This window comes from Perognathus longimembris, chromosome 8 (assembly GCF_023159225.1).
Source record: "Perognathus longimembris pacificus isolate PPM17 chromosome 8, ASM2315922v1, whole genome shotgun sequence".
In the NCBI taxonomy this organism is placed as follows: Eukaryota; Metazoa; Chordata; class Mammalia; order Rodentia; family Heteromyidae; genus Perognathus; species Perognathus longimembris.
The window spans coordinates 14,416,975-14,438,578 of NC_063168.1; the positions used below are offsets into that span (position 1 = coordinate 14,416,975).

Genomic DNA, 21,604 nt, shown 5'->3' on the forward strand with positions numbered 1-21,604 from the left:
TCTGTATGTGTTTTTGGGCTCAAGAAAAAGAAAAAAAAGAACGCAGGGAAGTTTTTCTGGACAGTGTTGTATGGCACTTACTGTGACCAGCTGCTTCCTTTTCTCAGTGAGCATCGACAGGTAGAGGTTGATGAGCTCCAGGTAGGAGGTGGGGGTCGTGTAGTACCGCCGGCGGAGCTCGGCGTAATAGCGGTCTGCGAGCTGGGAGACGCTCAAGTGAACGTTCACGCACATGAGGGAAAGCCTTTCTTTCAGTTCTTCACTACCCGTGTCAACAGATAAGAAAAACGTCTTTGACACAGAAAGAAGCGCTTCCCTGGGCCACTGCAGATAAAGAAGAAATTCTGTTGGTCATTTCAGTCTGTAGCAGGTTAACAATAAAGAAAACTCTATTTCACTATAACTTTCCCTCCCTTCTTTCATGTAGTTTCTTTCCACTCCTATCTCTGTATTGAGTGAACTCAAAGGAGTTCTCTGTGGATTAGAGAGGGGCTCAACTCCGTTGACCAATGCTGGGTCAGACACATAGAAGCTGTTTCATATTATTTGTTCATTGAAAGAATGAGTGGTTGTGTGTCTTTGGAATTCCATGAATGAATCACATTTGTGATGAAGACCTCATGTGCTCACTCTGCTATGCAGCAGCTTCATCAATGTAATTGCCATCTTGTCCACACTTCACCTCCTTTGCATCTGTTTCCTCGTGTTCACCTAACTTTAGCCAAACACAATTCTCTGTGACTCCATGCCAGTCATTAGCAGAGCAGTTGAGCATGGCTGTAGAGAAACATACCTTATGCTGAAAGGACCCATTTTCAATTCCTGGCAGCCAGCTCCTCCAAGTCACCCAGAAATGCATCTCTATTTTCTAATATGCCTCTTCTGAATTCTCTTAAGTGAATACTTCTATTCTATTCTATGTCCTCAGACTGCTAACACTTCTGCTTTCCTCTTTACTTTCAGCTGATGATTTTGCTTCTCATGCCACAAAAACAAAACGAAACACTGGAAGCAAACAGAGCTTTGGTGAATTCCTACCAACATGCTTTTCCACTATGTGCATCTGTGTCTCCTCTCCTGTTACTCAAGGGCAAGCTGTGTGCACTTCCCGCTCAGGGAAGCCTTGTCACCAGTGGATGCCTCCCATACATACTGCTTATTCATGGATGATGCTACCAAAATGCTTAATGTTGCATGCTGTATTATCAACATATTTCTCTTTTCTGGATCATTTTGCCAGCATGAAAACACACACACACACACACACACACACACACGCTTGTGCACATCATTCATACCCTCTGCTTGTAGTTCCCATTTGAAATACTTTTTGCTTGACCTTGTACTCCCTCTAGCTCTTATCTTTATCTCTCTGCTTTCCTTTGTACAAAAGTTCTCAAAATTGTTACCTATAATGTGTCTGAGTCATTTTCCTTCTTCTTGGTTGAACTTTCTTCCTCACCATCCACCGACACAGTTCTTTTCAAGATCTCTGATAAACTAGATCCCGGTGGTTTATGCTTGTAATCTTAGCTACTCAGGAGGCTAAGATCTGGAGGATTACAGTTCAAAGCTAGCCCAAGCATAAAAGCATACTAGACTCCATCTCCAAAATAACTAACAAAAGTACAAGCTGGAGGCATAGCTAAAGTGGTATAGTGTCATCCAAGCCAGCTAGCCAAACAAGAGAGAAGCCCTGAGTCCAAACCCCAGAAATGACTCCCCTCCAAAAAAAAAAAAAAAACAAAAAACCATTAACAGAAAACATCTGACAACTTCTGAACAGCTAATTCAGCCATCTCGTCTTCTTTTATAAATTCGGTTTTGTCTTTGTCCTATGACTGTCACTGTCACCATTATCCCTGACATGAGTAACTTCCTAGTAGACTTGAAAGCTAATTGTGAGTTATTCTCAATTTATTAGCCCCGCAAAATGAGCAAATCTAGCTGCGTGCCAGTGGCTCATCTTGTAATCCTACCGACTCAGGAGGCTGGGGTCTGAGCATTGCAGTTTAAAGCCAGGCTGGGCAGGAAAGTCCATGAGGTTCTTATCTCCAATTAACCACCAAAAAGCAGAAATGGAGCGGTTGCTCAAGAGGTAAGAACTAGCCTTGAGCAAAAAAGCTTAGGGACAGCATCCAGGCCCTGAGTTCTAGCCCCAGGACCAACACACACACACACACACACACACACACACACACACACACACACACACACACACCTAACTTCTCAAAGAGATATCCAGGGTGTCACTAACTTGGACAAACCAGTCAATGGTGCAGCAGTTCACAAGGGATGGAAACATCCGGCATCGGGAACGAAAGGCCTCCCCAACCGGGCTCATGCAGAGAACAATGTGTAGCTTCTGACGGACTCTGCTGATAAAGTATTGGAACACCTGACCAAAAGAACAATATTTTTCAATTAAAGATGACACAGCAATGAAAAGAAGTATTGGCTAATTAACTAATGAGAACAAGTGCTGACTATATTGGAGGCTGCTGATATTAAATAGTGATGGTAGTATTGATACATGAATTGTCTTGTTTACCATCTGTGCCAACCTTTCTCTTTCACACAGACTAGAAACAGTGAAAACCACATATTATAGTGGATTTTTACAGAATCCACATTAATTATTCCTTTTTGGGTTAAACCAAAGCCTTTTGATTGAAAGTCAAAAATACTATTTATACTAAAAGAATATAAGTCTCATTCTAGATGTGATTTTAGGCCTTCCTGATCTGTGTATTTGAAGAGATTTCTTTTTTAAAAAGTTTAGAGAATCATCTCTAAGGATTTGTACAAAGAAGTTTCATTTCAACATGTCAGTTTATGAATACAGTGCATCTTGATCAATAATACCTTCTATCCTTCTCCCCCTTCTCTCCCAAACCCTTCTACCCCCTCAGGTTACCTGGTTTGTATTTCACATACGTACTTTGAATATTCTAAGTGTGCTTGCTCACTCATTCTCTCTCCATTTGTCTGCCCTTCTTCCTCTTAATCTTCCTCTACCTGACAACACATTTTGGCTTCCTGGTATTTATTTTGCTAAACTATAAGCTGTTTGAAGAAGTTACTCCACTGCAATCCTCTGCTGTGTATATCATACTTTAGTCAATGTTTATGTACACATGCTGAGATCTGGGGAACATGGTACAAAGCCAGCCCAGGCAGGAAAGTCCGTGAGACTTTTATCTTCAACTAACCATCAGAAAGCCTGAAGTGGTGCTGTAGCTTAAAGTGGTAGAGCTCTAGCCTCGAGTAAAAGAGCTGGGATAAAGCCCAGCCCCTGAGTTCAGGCCCCATAACTGACCCCCCACCCAAATGTACTAGACTCTTGTCTACAGCCCCACTCAAGTAGGACACTTCAGGGTGTGAAATAAAGTTGTACTTAAAGGACAAAAGAAGCTGGCTAGTTTGGACAAGACTGCCTCTACGAGGCAGCAGTAGGGTCTCCTCTTTTATGCAAATATTTAGAGGTCTGGAACCAACTCTTTAAACAGAAAAGAAAGCATAAATTTACCCAAGAAGCTATACTGAAAAACTCTATGGATTCTATAAGAGGGTTTGTGGAATGTTAAATTAAAGGCTCAGATCACATGTGTATAGAAAGTCATGCAACTATTTGGGCATGTGCTACCTCATCTCTGTTCCCCTCGGGAATTCCAGCTTCTTTTGCTTTTGGTCTGGTGGCTGCTAAAGCGTGTTCCAGTTCATCTTTTTCAAATAAATTAGGCACTTCACCCGAATTCAGAATGTTATTTATGTCTTCTAGGAACTCCTCCACTACGATCTATGGAAGAAAGCAGAATGATCATCAGAACTCGGTCACTTTATTGTTGTTATATGAGAGTTATTGAGCAACAATTCATTCTAAAAGGCATGTTTTAACTTCATATTAACTTCATCCTTAAGAGAAGAGAATCTTAAAAAAGAGATGGAATCCTGAAATCCTATAGATAAGAAAAACTATAGGTAAGAAATATTAAAGATTCTGTATACAATATTTTAATATTAGAATTTTTAGAAACTATAGGTAAACAAATCAAAGATTGATAGGAAGACAAAATCATCCACAAGCTCATGACCCAGATGTTTTCTTGTTGAACATATGAAATAACTATCTACATATACATTAAACTGAATAGACTACAGAGCTGATTTTTTGTTGTTGTTGTTGTTTATGCTGACCCTGGAACTAAAACTCAGGGCCTGCTGCTGCCCCTGAGTTTTTTTGCTCAAAGATGGCTCTCTACTACTTGAGCCATAGTTCCACCTCTGGCTTTTTGGTGGTTAATTGGTTAAAATCTCCTTTTCCTTTTCCTTCCTGGGCTGGCTCTGAACCAGATCCTCAGATTTCAGCCTCCTAAGTTGCTAGGATTATAGGAGTGAGCTACCAACACCTGGCTTAGAGTAGATTTTTTTTTTTCCCCCAGTCCTGGGCTTGGACTCAGGGCCTGAGCACTGTCCCTGGCTTCTTTTTGCTCAAGGCTAGCACTCTACCACTTGAGCCACAGTGCCACTTCTGGCCATTTTCTGTATATGTGGTGCTTGGGAATTGAACCCAGGGCTTCATGTATATGAGGCAAACACTCTTGCCACTAGGCCACATCCCCAGCCCCAGAGTTGATTTTTCGTACATAAAAATATGATATATCTGTAAGGTTCGCCAGAAAGGAAACCCGCCACATGGTTCAGGAAGAAAGGAGTTTATTGGGGGAAAGCAAACTGCCAGCCCACACAAGATGGGTGTGGGAAGATAAAGAGGAAGGAAGAAGGGAAAAAAGAGAGGAAAGAGTAAGAGAGAAAAGAAAAGAGAAGGGGGACTCATGTTGAGCTGCGTTATATAGGAAAAGATGGGAGATATGGCCAGGTGGATTGGATGTGAACTCAGAGAAAGAGGAGTTACCTAGCTAACTCAGGCACTGGGTGCAGAGTTAAACAGGTGGGGGCATCTGCATGGAGCCCTCCCGGGGGTAGACCTTACATTATCATAAACATTTTGCATTAGTTATTGTGTAAGTTTCTTCAATATACTTTTAATCTTCTATGTAGTGTTTTATTATGTGATAATGCTAAAATTTAACTATGTAATTTTTTTTTCCTGGTACATTGGGACTCTCTTAAGTTATCATTTAAAAATACAGTAGCTATTCTTGCACATATAGCTTTGTACACAGCTATTATATATAAATTAAATTAAAAGGCTGCAATTACATTTTGCAGTTAGCATCTTCCAGAAAGATGTTGCTAGATTATAAACATTCTAGGAAGAAGGAGCAGGCCTGTTTTTCCCATACCCTTGCTAACACTGAATATAATAATTATTTTTTAGCTTTTGTCAATTTGCAAGGCTAGACTACTAGTATTTTATTTATTTACATTCAATTGATTACTCATGGGGCTGTACGGTTCTTTCTAGGAGTTTCTTATCCACACTCTATTTTTGTCTATTATTGTGCTTGTCTTTTCATTTGTAATAAATAATTTTATGCTAATATATATTACATATACTAATATATAGACATTAAAATGTTTTCCCATTTGTGTTTGCAATTAATGCTACTTTCAAAAAGTTTTAAAACTTAAAAGGGAGTTCAGAATATTAATGCGTCACATCTCTTACTTCAGTTTTCTGTGTGTGTGCCTCTCCTGGAGGCTTGAACCCAGGGCCTGGGTGCTGTTCCTGAGCCTTTTTTTTTTTTTCTCAAGGCTAGTGCTCTATCTACCACTTGAGCCACAGCTCCACTTTTGACTTTTTGGAAATGTATTGGAGATAAGATTTTCATGGACTTTCCTGTCAGGGCTGGCTTCAAATTGTGACCTTCAGAGCTCAGCCTCTTGCTTAGCTAGGGATGAGTCTTGGTGCCTGGTCCTCAAGTCTATCACTATTTTTTTTTGCCAGTTCTGGAGCTCCAACTCAGGGATTGAGCACTGTCCTTCACAGCACCACTTCTGGCTTTTTCTGTGTATGTGGTGCTGAGGAATTAAACCCAGGGCTTCATGCATGCTAGGCAAGCACTCTACCACTAGGCCACATTCCCAACCCCAAGTCTATCACTTTTTATTCTTGGCTGATTTCTAGAAAAGTTATTTTTCCTAAAGTTAAAATATCCAAATGGAATTAATGTCAAAAAACCTTTGCTATTAAAGCTAAGATCAGTGAGTTAGTTGTAATATTACTTTAATTTTAGAATTAATCTGATCTGAATAGAATTTTTAGTACTTTTTCTTGAGTAAAACCCATTTATAAAAATAATATATGCATTCATGTACATCTAAAGTAAGAATTTATTACCTGCTGCTATCTTTAGTTTCTTACTCCCAAGATGAAAACTTTGTTACCTTTGATCACAGTTACTTAGAATCAAAAGGGAGAAGCTTGATAAAGCAAATAAAAAAGTGTTATAAAAGAAGTGTCACCAGAGGCAACAACCTCTGACCTTCATACTACAAACTGTTTGAAGAACATGTTGGATTATATTATCATATATTTCCTGGTACACAGGCAATCACATCAATAATGTACCTGGGTGTCGGTGAAAAGGAAAACCATATCTTTGTCTTCTATACCAGCCATTTTGTACAACTTCCTCAGGTCTTCATGAAAAGTGTCATAATTATATCCCCGGCTGAGTTCGATCTGCATGCATTTGTAACCACATATGTGAGCTGCGAGTCTGGTGAGAGATTGCTTTCCTGTGCCTCCTACTCCCACTAACAGGGCGTTCCCTCTTTCTTGGCGGATCATCCTGGCAATTCTGCAGGAAGTAACACAGATGACAGTTTATTTGAAGGTTACAGGATGTGGCTTAAGCTCTGGGACATACTCTGCAGAGACAGGGTGGAGGTGAGCAGATCTGGACTAGTAAAGGGCAGGGTACCTGAAGCTCATGGTTAGGTCTTTCCCAGTGTCTTTCTATTTTCCTATTTTTCCCCCACAGGCTGGCGGTAGCCTCTGTGTCTACATATGCAAGTTTAAGATAACATTATATGCAAATTTAAGGTAACATTTCTTTCCCTCTTTGTCCAAGTGTAAAGGATTTTTAATGAATCTAGACTACAACTTAAATTGCCCATTACATTGGCAAGCCCAGGTCTCTACTTTAACAAGGTTGAGCAAGAAAAATTTCTTTCTATTTTTCTTTCCTTCCTTCCTTCTTTCTTTCCTTCCTTCCTTCCTTCCTTCCTTCCTTCCTTCCTTCCTTCCTTCCTTCCTTCCTCCCTCCCTCCCTCCCTCCCTCCCCTCCCTCCCTTCCCTTCCTTCTGTCTTTCTCTTCTTTTCTTCTTTCTCTATTTTCTTTCTTGCTCCTTATTTCTCCCCCTCTTTTTTTCTTTCTTCCTCTCTCTCTCTTCTTCTTCCTCTTCCTCCTTTTTTTTTTGTCATGGGGCTCAAACTAAGGGCTTAGGGGCTGTTCCAGAGCTTGCTTGCTCAAGGCTAGCACTCTATCATTTTCAGCCACAGCTCCATTTCTGATTTTCTGCTGGTTAATTGGAGATAAGAGTCTCTTGGACTTTCCTGCTCAGGCTGGCTTTGAATCACGATCCTCAGATCTCAGCCTCCTGAGTAGACAGGATTACAGGTGTGAGCTGCGGGTACCTAGCCATAATAGAAATTTTTATTTTATTTTTTGCACTGGTACTGGGGCTTGAACTCAAGGCCTGGGTGTTATCCCTTAATTAAAAAAATCTTATCCTTTTATTTTTATTTATCTTTAAAATTTTATTTATTGTTATTGTAAAGGTGATGTAAAGGGGTTAAAATTATATAAGGCAGATGAAGAATACATTTCTTTTTGAACAATGTCACCCTGTCCCTTAGTTTTTCATTCAAGTGGCACTCTACCACATGAGCCACAACTCCACTTCCAGCTTTTCGGCAGTTAGAGGTAAGAGTCTCTTGGATTTTCTTCTCCAAGCTGGCTTTGAAACACAATCCTGATTTTAGCCTCCTGAGTAGCTAGGATTATAGGCATGAGCCACTGGAATCAGGCTTGGACAGCTCTTTTGGGTAAGAAAAGTGCAGAAATAAGAACACGTAAATGTGTTTGCTTACTTATGCAAAGAAGCAACGAAGGCATAATGGGTGCCCAGTTTTGTTTTGTTTTAAACACTAGAGGGACTCGATGCCAGTACTCTGGACCTTGGCCTCAGTCTCTCATTTGCTTAAGGCTGGTCCTCTACCACTTGATCCATGCTTCTACAGTGACAGTTAAATGAGATGCTCTACACTGTGGCTTTATATGCACATTGAGTGGCATTACCGTAAATGTTCCAAAGGATACACAGGTACCAGAAGTTGCAAGAAGCAGGTGTTGGCTCATCCCACAAGCCTCATTTTAATCCTCAGAATTGTCCTCCAGGACCCAAGCCACTTTACAAAGTGCTGTGTGCCCCAAGGGCTATATATATTCATGTTGGACATGTCAGGATGCCTCTGAATAGGTACTTGAAATAGGCACGAATCACACTCATAAGCAGATAGATTCTATTATTATCAGACTCATAAGGAGATGATGGTACTGGACTTTGAACTCAGAGCCTCTTGTTTGCCTAGTTTGTTGGCTTAGCTAGTGCTCTACCATCTAAACCATACTTTCAGACTAACTTTTTGTTGGTTATTTTGGAGATGCTTTGTTCATGCTGACTTCCAATCACAATCATTCCTCTGGATCTGAGACTTCTGGATATCCAGGATTACAGATGTGAACCACTGGTGCCTGGCTTCAGTTGGTTTTGCTATAATCTTGAACCCTCACTTTACACATGCATGCAATTAGCCTTGCACTGTACAGGTATCTGTGTAAACCAATTCAGATTCTTTTTTTTTTTTTTGGTTGTCTGACCTCCACTCTTTAAAAAAAAAAAATATATATATATATTTATTATCAAACTGAATTACCGAGAGGTTACAGTTTCATACATTAGGCATTGGATACATTTCTTGTACTGTTTGTTACCTCATCCCTCATTCCCCCTCCTCCCTTTTCCTTCCCCCCCCCCCATGAGTTGTTCAGTTTTTCAGTTCATTTTCACCAAACAGTTTGTAACTATTGCTTTTGTAGTTGTTTGTCTTTTTTTTAACCCTGTGTCTCTCAATTTTGGTATTCCCTTCAAATTTCCTGGTTCAGATTCTTTTTGTAACAAGATAGAACATACAAAAATGAACAAAACAATATAGTGATATTTAGCAACAACCATAATACCTGGGATTCTAAAGAAATTTCTTGCCATATATATTGCTGAGTGCGAGTGGCTAATGTCTATATCCTCGCTACTCAGGAGGCTGAGATCTGAGGACTGTAGTTCAAAGCCAGCACAGGCAGGAAAGTTGGCAAGACTCTTATCCCCAATTAGCCACTAGAAAATCATAAGTGGCACAGTGGCTCATTGTGGTAGAGTGCTAGCCTTGAGCAAAAGAGCTTAGGGATAGTGTCCAGGCCCAGAGTTCAAGTCCCATAACCACCACCACCACCAACAAAAAAATCTTTACATTGACAATTGCTAATAGACTCTATTCCAGCCAGAAACCTCTTTAAAGAGTTTATATCGCTTGAATTTTACTCTTTACTGCAAAAGAAATAAAAGCTGGTGCTGGCAACTCATGCTTGTAATCCTAGCTACTCAGAAGACTGAGATTTGAAGAATGTGAGTCCAACGTTTCCTGGCACATAATCTTTGAGACTTTCCCTTTCCTTCAATTAATCAACAAGAAGACAGAAGTGGAGTCATGGCTTAAGTCGTAGTGCACCAGCCTTAAGAGGAAAAAGTCACGCGAGAGCACAAGGCTCTGAGTTCATGACCCATTATTGACACAAGAAAAGAAACTGAATAAAATCAGTGCATAACTAGGCATCTTTTAGTATTATACCTTGAAACATGTTCTATAGCATCCTGGAAAAACACCAACTTTACTTCTTTAGGGTTTATGAGGTTATAATCATCAAGGTAGTCCTGTAGAACATTTGAGATTTTTTCCATATCAGGTAAATCTTCATAAATTCGATCCTCTTTATCTGCTCCAAACTGTAAGATGATTGATGGGAGAAGAATCATGATATGATATATAAACACACACACAGGAAAGCCATTTCATTTAACTTCTTCAAGTACTACATTGTAATTTCAATGCTCTTTCTGTAATAGAATTCACATTGGAGCTAAGAACATGGTTTTATTTCTTTGTATCATCCCACACTTTGATTTTATACTCTTAGGTAACTGACATTAGAAAACTGAACTGAAAATTCACATGGTGGATTGTTATGGTTAAAAACAATTGTGCTAGCACATATGTAGCTTTTATAAGCAGCTGTCTAGGATTTAGTAAACTGTGGGAATAAAAATCAGGTGTAAACTTAAGGGAACCGAATTCCTGTTTGGCTCAATTGCGATCTCTTTTCTCGGCTACAGCAACTCCCCTTGGCACTTTCATTTGTACTAAAATACCCATGCAACCCAAGAAGAGTCCTGTCTTCATTTCTCCTTTGAATTATTCTTCATGTGATAATATCATCACCAAAGCCACACAGGAAATGTAATCTTTGGAAACAAACTCCGAACTGTTTTTTAAATGATTACTTTAAATAGATTTTTATTTCACACATCATTATTTATATTTTTGTCTGTCAGGTGGTAATAGTTATCTGAGGGAAATAATCACAGTGCATACATCTGATATGAAGATGAGCTCATTGGTCATTGAATCCAGCATTTAGCTATGCATCAACTCTGACAGGGAATTTAGGGGCTTAGGGTGAATAAAAACGATATTGCCGGGGCTGGGAGTATGGGCTAGTGACAAGAGTGCTTGCCTCATATACATGAAGCCCTAGGTTCGATTCCTCAGCACCACATATATAGAAAACGGCCAGAAGTGGTGCTGTGGCTCAAGTGGCAGAGTGCTAGCCTTGAGCAAAAAGAAGCCAGGGACAGTGCTCAGGCCCTGAGTTCAAGCCCCAGGACTGGCAAAACAAAAACAAAAACAAAAACAAACAAACAAAAAACGATATTGCCCCTGCTTGCTTGGGAACAAGGTGAATATGTACCCAGAAAAAGAATGTGGGGTTAAATGGAAGATTTGTTCCAGGCAGGTCCAGAATGCAAAAGAAGTCAATGCATAGATATTATTTGAAGGACTGATTTGAGAAGTTTATAAAGAAAATACAGGATCTGGGAGCTGGCAGATCACAGCTGTGATTATGGGTACTTGAGAGGGTGAGAGTGGGAGAATCCTAGTTCCCAGGAAAGTTTCTGAGACTCCATCTCCATGGCAAGAAGTCTGCTGTGTTGGCATGTGTCTGTCATACCAGCTAGGAATGGAGGCTTGAAATAGGCAATTTTGGGCTAGAAACATAACTGGGGTAGGAAGCAAGACCCTATCTCAAAAATAACCAGTGCAAAAAAGAGCTGGAGGTATGACTCATGGGTAGAGAGACTGCCTAGCACATGTGAGGCCCTGAGTTCAAAGCTCAGTTTTCTCTCTGTCCCTGTCTGTCTCTCTCTATATATATGAAAGGATACATACATATATATATATATATATACATGTACATACACATATGGATATGAAAATTTGCTGCTAATTTGAGGTATATTGAAATGAAGAGGGATTTTCTTATATAAACATAATAATCCAATAAACTAGTACAATGCCATCTCTGGACACATTTGAGCAAATGCTGAACAAAAGAGATTCCATTCTTTAGATAAGAGACTAAACCTTTCTGCCTCCTTGCTGATTCAAACTGTTACCGAAGTGAATGTCACTAGGTCAAGAGTCAATGGACTTCATAAAGGATACCCCGTCTATGTCTTATACTGTGCTCTGCTGTTTAGGGCAAAAGCATCTATATCAGTGAATGGTGGGTGTGGCTACGCTCTGGCAAAATGGTTGCATAATCCACTGTAGGTCCGTGGGTCATGGGGCAATCACCTGTCTATACCCAGTTCAGACATTTAACCTTCACAAATGGAAAGTTCTTGTCAAAGATGGAGTTGAAGCAGAAAACAGCTAATGTTTTAATTGGATGTGTGGCTCAAAGAACATCTACCTAGCAAGCATGAGACCCTGAGCTCAACCCTCAACAACAACAATGTGTGGCTCAGAAAATAGCAAATGCTTTATAATTTTCAAGTTCAGTGAAAGCAATACAGTAGTATACTCACCTTAATGAAATCTCCAAATATGATGGGCTTGGTTAAAAAATAGTCCAGCTCAATTGAAATTCCAAAATGTTTGTCTGTTCAAATATGAAAAAAATATTTGGTATAATGATAAGCTAGAATGCAGATTTTCAATAAGATATGCAGAAAATGTTAGTAGCTGCTTTGCTAAAGCCCTAATTGCTATAAATGAAATTTGAGTAAAGACCATGTTTACAACATGCTGCTTTAGTTTGGTTGGTAATTCCTCAGATTTAAGATGAAAACTGTTGTGACATAGTAGATATTGGATTAGATTGTTTTAATTATCATGATTTTCAATCAGATAAGATGTTGCCTCTCTCTCTCTCTTTCTCTCTCTCTCTCTCTCTCTGCCTGAGCATTGTCCCTGAGATTTTTGGCTCAAGGATAGCACTCTCCCATTTAAACCTTGGCTCCACGTCTGGCTTTCCTTTTGTTTGTTGTTTTGCTGGTTAATTGGAGATAAGAATCTCAAGGACTTTCCTGCTTGGGCTGGTTTTGAACTGTGATCCTGAGGTCTCAGCCTCTTGAATAGGTAGGATTACAGATGTGAGCCACTGGCACACAGACTGTTTTCTCTGTTCTACTTCATAATGAATTAAAAAATATTGAACCTTTTTACATTTCAGGAAAATAATTGCCATAATATTTATAAAACCTGAGCTGCTGAAGAAAATGAATATAAATAATGTAAATAAAGATTGATATTTACTGGCCATTTCTGTCAAGATAACATGGAAGTAGTGCTTGTCTTCATTATTAATCAAACGATCATGGAATACTCTTTGGCATTCGTGGCAAAAGAGTCGGAATATCTGCATTTCTTCTCTTATTGTTCCTGAATCACACTGAAGAATACCTGTTTTTAGTGGGGGGGAAAGGGAAAAAATTGCATTGCATGGAATATGTAGTAATAATTTATTTAACTAGGAAATCATTAAGTCCAACTTCACCCACACATTGCCAGAAGAGCTTGCTCACTGTATGTATGCAGAGAATAATGAGACCCTCAGTTTCTGAAAGTAAAACTGGAATGCATTATGTGACAAAACATTTATCTTATTTTGTGATATATATATATTTTAGATTGTGTGAAGTGGTCAAATTTTATAGTTTAAGCAATGTTCATTTCCTTAGGACATGGGTTTTACTCACATTATCCTGAGCATTTAAAAATCAGTATTTATTATTATTGAGAAAAAAACTATTAAAACCGTATAGACTAAAAGCACAGGATAGAGTCAGAGGGTGAAGTATATGATAGCACAGTTAAGTTAGTGACTCTGTACACAAAAGAAGGGGAAGGCTTGATTTGGATATTAGAAAGGCTTTTTTTCAGGTTTGACGGTCTATAGAGATGAAGCAGTTGTGGTGTGATTCCTTCTAGCATTTCACTTAAAGATAAGTCATCAGATGAGATTGAGAAATGAGAGGGATTTGAAAAATCTCTGGTGTTCAGCTTGGACTGGGGAGACTTGAACGGGGCATGCTCTGGGATTTCCCGGTAAGTCCAGACACCTGTGTACACATGGTTCTATGGAGATTTCGGGACAATGGAGCATGGAGAGTGAAGACTAGAGAGAGGGGTTTGGTACATTACCTTGCACACATTTGGATAAATCCCTCAAGTTAAAGACATAGTGGGACTTGGCTGGTGTTGGTAGGAGATCAACGCTCATCCTGTTATAAATTTCAACTGCAGCTTCTACAATGTTTGATGCAGTTTGCTTTACAGCTGGTGGGAAGTCACTCAGAAAGCCATTTAAGATGGCCTAGAACAAAAATCATAACAGCAGAGCATTCTTTTAAACCAAATATTTATCTTTCAAATACTCTAAATTTGATACTCTTTCTAACAATAAGTAAAAAGCCAAATTCCAACACCAAGGTATCTTGACTGTGAAAGCTCTTCTGTTCATTTGAGGATATTTTCAAGAATGGGCTCATTTCCCTCTTCTGTGATTGTTTAGAATACACGAATGGCACATATATGACCTGTGGATACACCACAAAACTACTCTCAAGTAATTTAGTCTCCCTCCTGCTGTACATCCAGAGAGTCCTGTTGGAAGGGTACAAATGAATCTGGAAATGAAATCTCATCTCTGATTTTTATGGGTGAGGGATCAACAGTCCCATAGAGTCCTATTTTCATGCAACATACTTGTAAGTATGAACTTTCATCCTCACTGTAGTTCCATCAGAAGCTTGGATATCTGATGATACCTCCCATTCTCTGTCCCCCACAATCTAGCTTGCATCCACCTGCTTCTTTCTGTTTCCCCTGGCTACTTCACTCTTCTTCCCTCTTCTTTTTTTAAACTATAATATTTTATTGTTATATTAAAGTGATATACAGAGGGGTTATAGTTACATAAGTCAGTTCTTCCCTTTTCTTCATCTGGCCTTCTTCATGCCCTTCACTCCACTCACTAGACTCTTCTCTTCTACTTTTATCTCCCTTGTTTCCCTTTATTCATGCAAATCCATCACAGCTCCCCTAATGTCTAACCTCCCTGGGTTCCACATCTCTCCTCTTCCTTCCCTATTTCCCGCCTACATTGGTTTTAACAGCCCATGCTCCTTCTCTCAATCTCTACATTTCCTGTTCCTCTCTCCTAGCACCTAGGGGAGTACCAAGTATCTGCCTCTGCTAGGCAGGTGCTTCCTTCTCCGTCATGTTTGAGGTACATGCAACCTTTGCAGTGAGGCTTTCCTTGATCTCCCAATCCAAAATAAGTCTGCTTATTAGTCTCTCTCAGCTCATACCTAAAGTGTTGCAATTTGCAAATACCTAATTATGAGCTAGCCCTGCCCGTTCCTGAGTAGAGTTAGCCCCTCCCAGCTCCAGGGGCTCAGGAAAAGCATTATAGTTTTTAAAAATAAATTCTCATCCCCATCCCATGAATGGTGGCAGATTGCTTGTGAGTTATGTTAGTGATTTTAGATTTGGGCCTCATATACAAGATCTTTTGAAATAGACCAAAGCATTTGTTTGTAGTGGGCCTTTTGCTGGACATTAATTAGTTTTTTTTTTTTTTTTAGCAACTTTAGTGAATTTTAGAAACTGCCTTTTTGAGGTATTCTCCTTCTGGGTCCCCCAAAATGAGCTTAACATTTTTCACTTATGTGGTATTTTGAGCAGGAATATCTACTCAAAATTATAAATGTAATCTTAGTCTTCAAAGTTGATGAAAATATAGAGAAATTGGGATATATGTATATACTATATTAATAAACATGTACACGAAATATATACATTGTAAATATAAAAATTCCAGCATGTCTATCCTGAATGCATTCAGTTTCTAGCATACATATCAGTGATTCTTGCATGTATCTATAGAATTCAGTCATTATCTCTCTCCATGGTGGAAGCTCTATTAGGATGAAGATGGCATCTATTTTGTTTAAAATGATGCACTGATATCTAGCATATAAGGGCTCAGCAAATGCCTGTTTAATTAATGAATAAATATTTGCTAACTTGACATTCATAGATATTGTTAAAAAGTAGGAGGATCAAGGGTTTGAGGCAAACCTAGGTTACGTAGTGATACTCTATAGAAAGAAAGTAAAAATAGAGAAAAAAATCAGGAAGAGCAAAAAATAAAAGTACCCCACCCCCCCGCGGAAAAAAGAAAACCAAGATAAGATTAACACATTATCATTGAGGCTATGAAAACCATGTCTTGGTAGTTTCTGTACACATCTGGCTTACAGAACACGCTCAACAACTTTGCAAAGCTCTTCTTATGCACACAAACCAGAGTCTCACAGGGAACGATGCTTTATGTGTATTTTTGAAATCAAATATGGTTTCAACTACTGCTGTATGTCTTAAAGTATATTTTATTTAATGAAATCCATTAAATTGGTTGTATGCTGTTTAGTTTAACCTTAAAATATAAAGAGATGCGTATTTTGCCCCATACATTTCCACAAGCATGTATGAATTGTGGTTTAAGAGTCACCTGTAGCAAGCAGATTCCAAATCTGTGCAAAGTATGACTTATCTTTAGTTTTGCATATATGAATTGTTGAACTAACTTGCAACACATAATCAAAGGAAATATGTCATTATTCTACGGATCAGTTAAAAAGTAATAGGTGATTAAACCTATTATACATTATTATACATTACTTATATGCATATATATTATATATCCATATTACACATATTCTTAGATTCATAGGCTTCTTTTATGTGGTAGAAGTAAAATCAATTTAGTACATGTGTTCCTAACAACAAAGTTATTTTTTTTTTGGCCAGTCCTGGGCCTTGGACTCAGGGCCTGAGCACCATCCCTGGCTTCTTCCCGCTCAAGGCTAGCACTCTGCCACCTGAGCCACAGCGCCCCTTCTGGCTGTTTTCCATATATGTGGTGCTGGGGAATTGAACCAAGCGCTTCATGTGTAGGAGGCAAGCACTTTTGCCACTAGGCCATATTCCCAGCCCACAACAAAGTTATTTTAACTTATTGATTTTCCTTTTCTATTCTTAGTTACTCCCAGGTTCTTCCTCCCCCATTCAATAACAAAGGATAGGGCAGAAAGAAGGCTATAAAGTCTCTGACATGGGTTGTGCTTAAATATGACGTTTGCAATGCATGAGCCTGCAGTAAGCCCTTTCAATCTACTGATAAAATATACCGTTTGGTCTGGTAATGAGAGGAATATGTGTCCCCACTTGAATCCATTCCTCCCCAGTGACCTCCAGCATATCTGAGTTTTGCCACACTTCATTTCGATTTCCTCCCACGAGGTGGTGCATTTTCATTGTAAGTCTCTGAGTCACAGTGGGTGGGAAGAGGCGGCTCCAGCCGGCAAGTGTTCGGCTGTGTTGTGTCTGCTCTGTGTCCCCAAGAGGGACATATTTCCATGGATGTGACAACCCATCAGAGGGCTGAGGGTTAGGACCATTCCTTTCCCAAGAACCCAGATTATACGTTTTCCTTCCCAAACAAAAAGGCACTTTGGATGACAGTTTTGTAGGCATATTCCCAAATTTGCTTTAACTTATTAAGAAATGAAAGAATTTGCAAATTCAGTATTTATTTAATCAGGCATAAACTGCCTGGGACACTTCTCAGCCCTCATCACATCACAAGAGTGAGTCTGCATAAGATGCACTTTGAGCTTCAAATATAGTTACAGTAGAAAGATTGAAAAATGGGGGGACATGCCTAAAAATCATCCCGGCACTGGTGGTTCACGTGTATACCAGTTGTCATCCAAAAAGCCAAATGAGAGCATGAGGCTCTGAGTTTAAGCCCTAACACACACACACACACACACACACACACACACACACACACACACACACACACACTGTTCTAATGAATGGCTGATGTACTCTCTTATTCCTTCATGCTTTGATCTATTAAGCACTTATTAGGCCTTTGCACTTAATAATAGGAAACAAGTGCCTATCCTTTCATTTTCTAAAGTACCCTCCCAAACTATTTATATATCATTTATCTATGACACAAATAGGATCCTAAACAACTTCATATTCATTTGAAATAATTTCCTTTGAATATATAAGCTTAATTAGTTTGGACAGAAAATTTCTGTACATGCGGGCTCTGCCTCTCTTTCTTCTTAAGAGGGCCTCTTTTGGAAAAGGAGGCTGATGTCAGTAAATGTAGAGACTCATGTAATACCTGTACTACTGAACAATATTGACAAAGTCAGAATCTTTGGAGTAGTCTTCTTCTACGTGCACACTTATTCCCTATCTTCCATCTCTGTAACTCTATTCAACTCAAGCACTTCCTATTTCTGAGATTTCTTCCTCCTGTCAATTCATCTTCCTCTGCCACCTGCCTTTCGGTCTCTGTCATTCTGTTCAAAATAATGTCTCAATTATCAAACATGTTGAGCGCTGTTAGGCACTATTACATCCACCATTGAAAGGTTGAGGAAGTGACCCCGTAAGAAAATGACTACGGACTGTAGAAACTTGGGTTGTTCTTTGTAGCGGTGGTAGGAGGGGTGATGACTCCTGTCTCAAGTGTGTAAGTGTGTTGAGTTGGAGCTCCCTGGAGGACACACAGACCTGCAGGGGAAGTCTGAGAGGTGCACGGAGGTAAGCACCAGGCTGTGGAACAGATCTACCAAGAATCAAGTGCAAGCTGGGAGCTGGTGGATCATGCCTGTGATTCTAGCTACCAGGAAGATGATTATCTGAGGATTGTGGTTCAAAGCCAGCCTGGGCAGGAAAGTCTGTGACACTCTTATCTCCAATTAACTAACAAAAAAGCCAGAAGTGGAGCTGTGGCTCAAGTGGTAGTGTGCTAGCCTTGAGGAAAAGAAGCTCAGGTACAGAGTCTCGATCCCTAGTTCAAGACCCAGGACTGGTGTGCACACACGCACCCATGCAAGTGCACACACAAGTGAACACACACATACACACAACCATGTGCAGAGTGCTGCAGGAAAGGTCTCACTACACAGTCTTCTGTAAGGGTAGAGATCATGTTTGGACACATGCCTTACTGCATTTCTAGAACTACCTTTGAGAGAAGAAATACAGAAGGCAACAATGCAAGAAGCTGCCAGTTGCTCTCCCCCTGTTCACGGCCTTCTGGTCAGGGAGGAGGGTCACGTGATCCCCAGAAACACAATGGGCCACTTTGGGGCAGCCTTGGAAGACACGTTTTCCTTTCCCCCTCGTGTCTGAGTTTCCACCCACACTCACCTGAAAAATCTGTTTCAGGCTGTGCTCTGAGGGCATGGGGAGACACAGCATGCTGAAGTGCCGGATGAAGCGGGGCGTCACGGGGTTGCGGCCGCCTCCTGGAGGCGCACAGGCGGACACGATGGTCACATCCTGCAGGGGAGAAGAAGAGATGAGAGCTGCCCTTCCCAATGGCAGGACTCAGAACTAATGTTCTTGAAGGATCTGTCAGGAGCTGACAGCGGATTACGTTTTTGTACCCACGAAGTGACTTATTCCTTCTGACCATGGATGAGAAAAATCAAGCACCATTCTGGATGGTTAAGCAAGTTGATCAAGATCAAATAAGATCAAATAAAGCTTTGCCTTTCACCTTTTGGAAAGGCCACTCTGGCTGTCTGCAGACTGGAGAACAGGGTGTAGGTGTGTGGAGAGCAATTAATCTCTTCCAATATTCCTTTGGGATCTAGAGTGTTCTGTTACCTCCATAATTCATGTCAGGGTTTGATCCTCATTGTGCGGTACAAAGGAAGTCGAAAAATTAATTCAACTTTTTTTTGTGGGTGGTACTGGTGTTTGAACTCAGGACCTCATGCTTGCTGGGCAGGAGCTTTACCACTGAGCCGTGCATCCAGCTCTTATTTAGGTATCTTTTGGAAATATTTAGGGTTAGACAAGGTCATCAGGGCAGAGTCCTCCTTACTGAGTATTGACAGGAGAGGGCCTGGAACACCCTACCCCCATATACACACACAGCCATACACACCCCATTCTCTGCGTTATGCCCAGCACTGTCCCAAGGCTCTGCCAGTGAGAAGGCTATCACCAGATGTGCCCCCTTTGTCCTTGATCAGGACTATTATCCTAAATAAACCTATTTCTTTCATGTGTGTGTGTGGTGTGGTGTGTGTGTGTGTGTGTGTGTGTGTGTGTGTGTGTGTGTGTGTGCCAGTACTGAGGTTTGAACTCAGGGTCTGGGCACTGTGCCTTAGCTTTCTTGCTGAAGGCTGATATTCTACTGTGTCTTGAGACACAGCTCCATTTCTGGCTTTTTTGGTGGTTAGTGGTGGATGAGAATCTCACAGACTTTCTTGTCAGGCTGGCTTTGAATGGCATCTGATCCTCAGAGTTCAGCCTTCTGAAGAGCTAGGATTAAAAGTGTGAGCTACCTGCTCAGGGTTGAATAAATCTATTTCTAACTTCCTAGTCTAGAGGGTAGTATAATTAGCCACAGATACCAGACTCATCCATTGATGTAAAGAGGGAAAGACGGCCACCTATAATCTAAGGAAAGAGGCCCCAGAAGAAACAACTTCTACTGACATCTGATCTTGGGCTTGTAGCCATCCATTGCATCCCTCAGCATTAGGAGAAGCTAGTCTAAGCTACCCAGTCTGGTATTTTGTTATGGTGAATCTAGCAAGCCAATGCACTATATTTCCTTGGTATGTAAATCTGAACACACCAAGCAATTTAAAATGAAAAGTAACCTGTATTTCTTTCCAAAAAAGTTTGTTTCTGTCATAAAATCCACCAAAATCTTGATACTGTCGAAGTAATTCAATTGGAGGCTGAGAGCCATAGCGATCTAGTCTGGGCATGTTTAAATCATCAACAAATATCACAACTTGTTTGTTTCCTGGTGCTCCTGTGGAAACAAACAGAATGAATTTTATGCAAGAGTTATCATTTGCCCTCAGAAAATAGAAGACCCAGCTGCTATGGTTTGAATGTGATCATCCTCACCCCAATTCATGTTGAGGCTGGGTCCCTGGAGGAATAAGGTGTTGGGATCCTTTAAGAAGCATTTGGAGGAAAATGCAGCGGAGTCTGAACTCTGGGTGTGCCACCTAGCAGGACTGTGGGCTGGGCAAGTGGACCCCGAAGCCAGAGCCTAGAGGATGTACTTCAGGAGACTGCAGGGAGCCTCATACCTCCCTCCACCTTCAGTACCGGGAGCCACACACCTGGTTTAGGAGCTTTAAATGAGGTTCAAAGCTGCCTTTTTAAAATTGACCCAGACCCAAAATATCTGACTGCAGGCAGAAACTTGGAGGTATCAATACCTGGCGGAAAGTTCTGGCTGGAGAAACACACATAGTTTCATGCTTACTCCCCATTGAATTCAGAAACTTGGTGTGCCAGATGTAAAGGTTTTAAACAAAAGAACATTGATTTAGGTTTAGGCTGAGGATGTTCCGGGCTGAAGGTGATAAGAGAAAGAGCCTAATTGTGCCCCTATGAATGCATAAGATGATGCTAAGTGAAATGAACTCTATGTTATGGAAACGAGTGATAAATCACTGTTGTAATTACTTTCAACATGCCATGTGCAACTGTAGCTTCTATGGTTGATGATCCTCTTGTATCCCCTTCCTGTGGTTGTACCTGCACTATCACTGTATCTTATCTGAGTACATTGGAAACTGTGTATACTGGTATTAGAACTAGGAAACTGAAAGGGAATACCAAAATCGAGAGACACAGGACAAAAAGACAAACGACTACAAAAGCAATACTTGCAAAACCGTTTGGTGTAAACCAACTGAACAACCCATGGGGAGGAGAGGAAAAGGGGGAGGAGGGAATGAGGGAGGAGGTAACAAACAGTACAAGAAATGTATCCAATGCCTAAAGTATGAAACTGTAACCTCTCTGTACATCCCTTTGACAATAAATAAGAAAAAAAAAAGAAATGGCTTGCCTGTTAGCAGCAAGATCTGTAGGTAC

General features: G+C 40.3%; 1 protein-coding gene across 1 annotated transcript in view; it reads right to left on the bottom strand.

Annotated features, from left to right (window-relative positions):
• The window catches only part of Dnah6 (dynein axonemal heavy chain 6), a 164,161-nt gene that overhangs the window by 54,945 nt on the left and 87,612 nt on the right, over positions 1–21,604 (bottom strand). Inside the window, exons 39-48 of the mRNA XM_048353555.1 lie at positions 20,365–20,522; positions 18,896–19,027; positions 13,793–13,964; positions 12,905–13,051; positions 12,175–12,248; positions 9,878–10,032; positions 6,536–6,767; positions 3,647–3,799; positions 2,258–2,398; positions 82–324 (exon numbers count right to left, since the gene is read on the bottom strand). Coding sequence (XP_048209512.1) covers positions 82–324; positions 2,258–2,398; positions 3,647–3,799; positions 6,536–6,767; positions 9,878–10,032; positions 12,175–12,248; positions 12,905–13,051; positions 13,793–13,964; positions 18,896–19,027; positions 20,365–20,522 — 1,607 coding nt within the window. The remainder of the gene's footprint in view (positions 1–81; positions 325–2,257; positions 2,399–3,646; positions 3,800–6,535; positions 6,768–9,877; positions 10,033–12,174; positions 12,249–12,904; positions 13,052–13,792; positions 13,965–18,895; positions 19,028–20,364; positions 20,523–21,604) is intronic.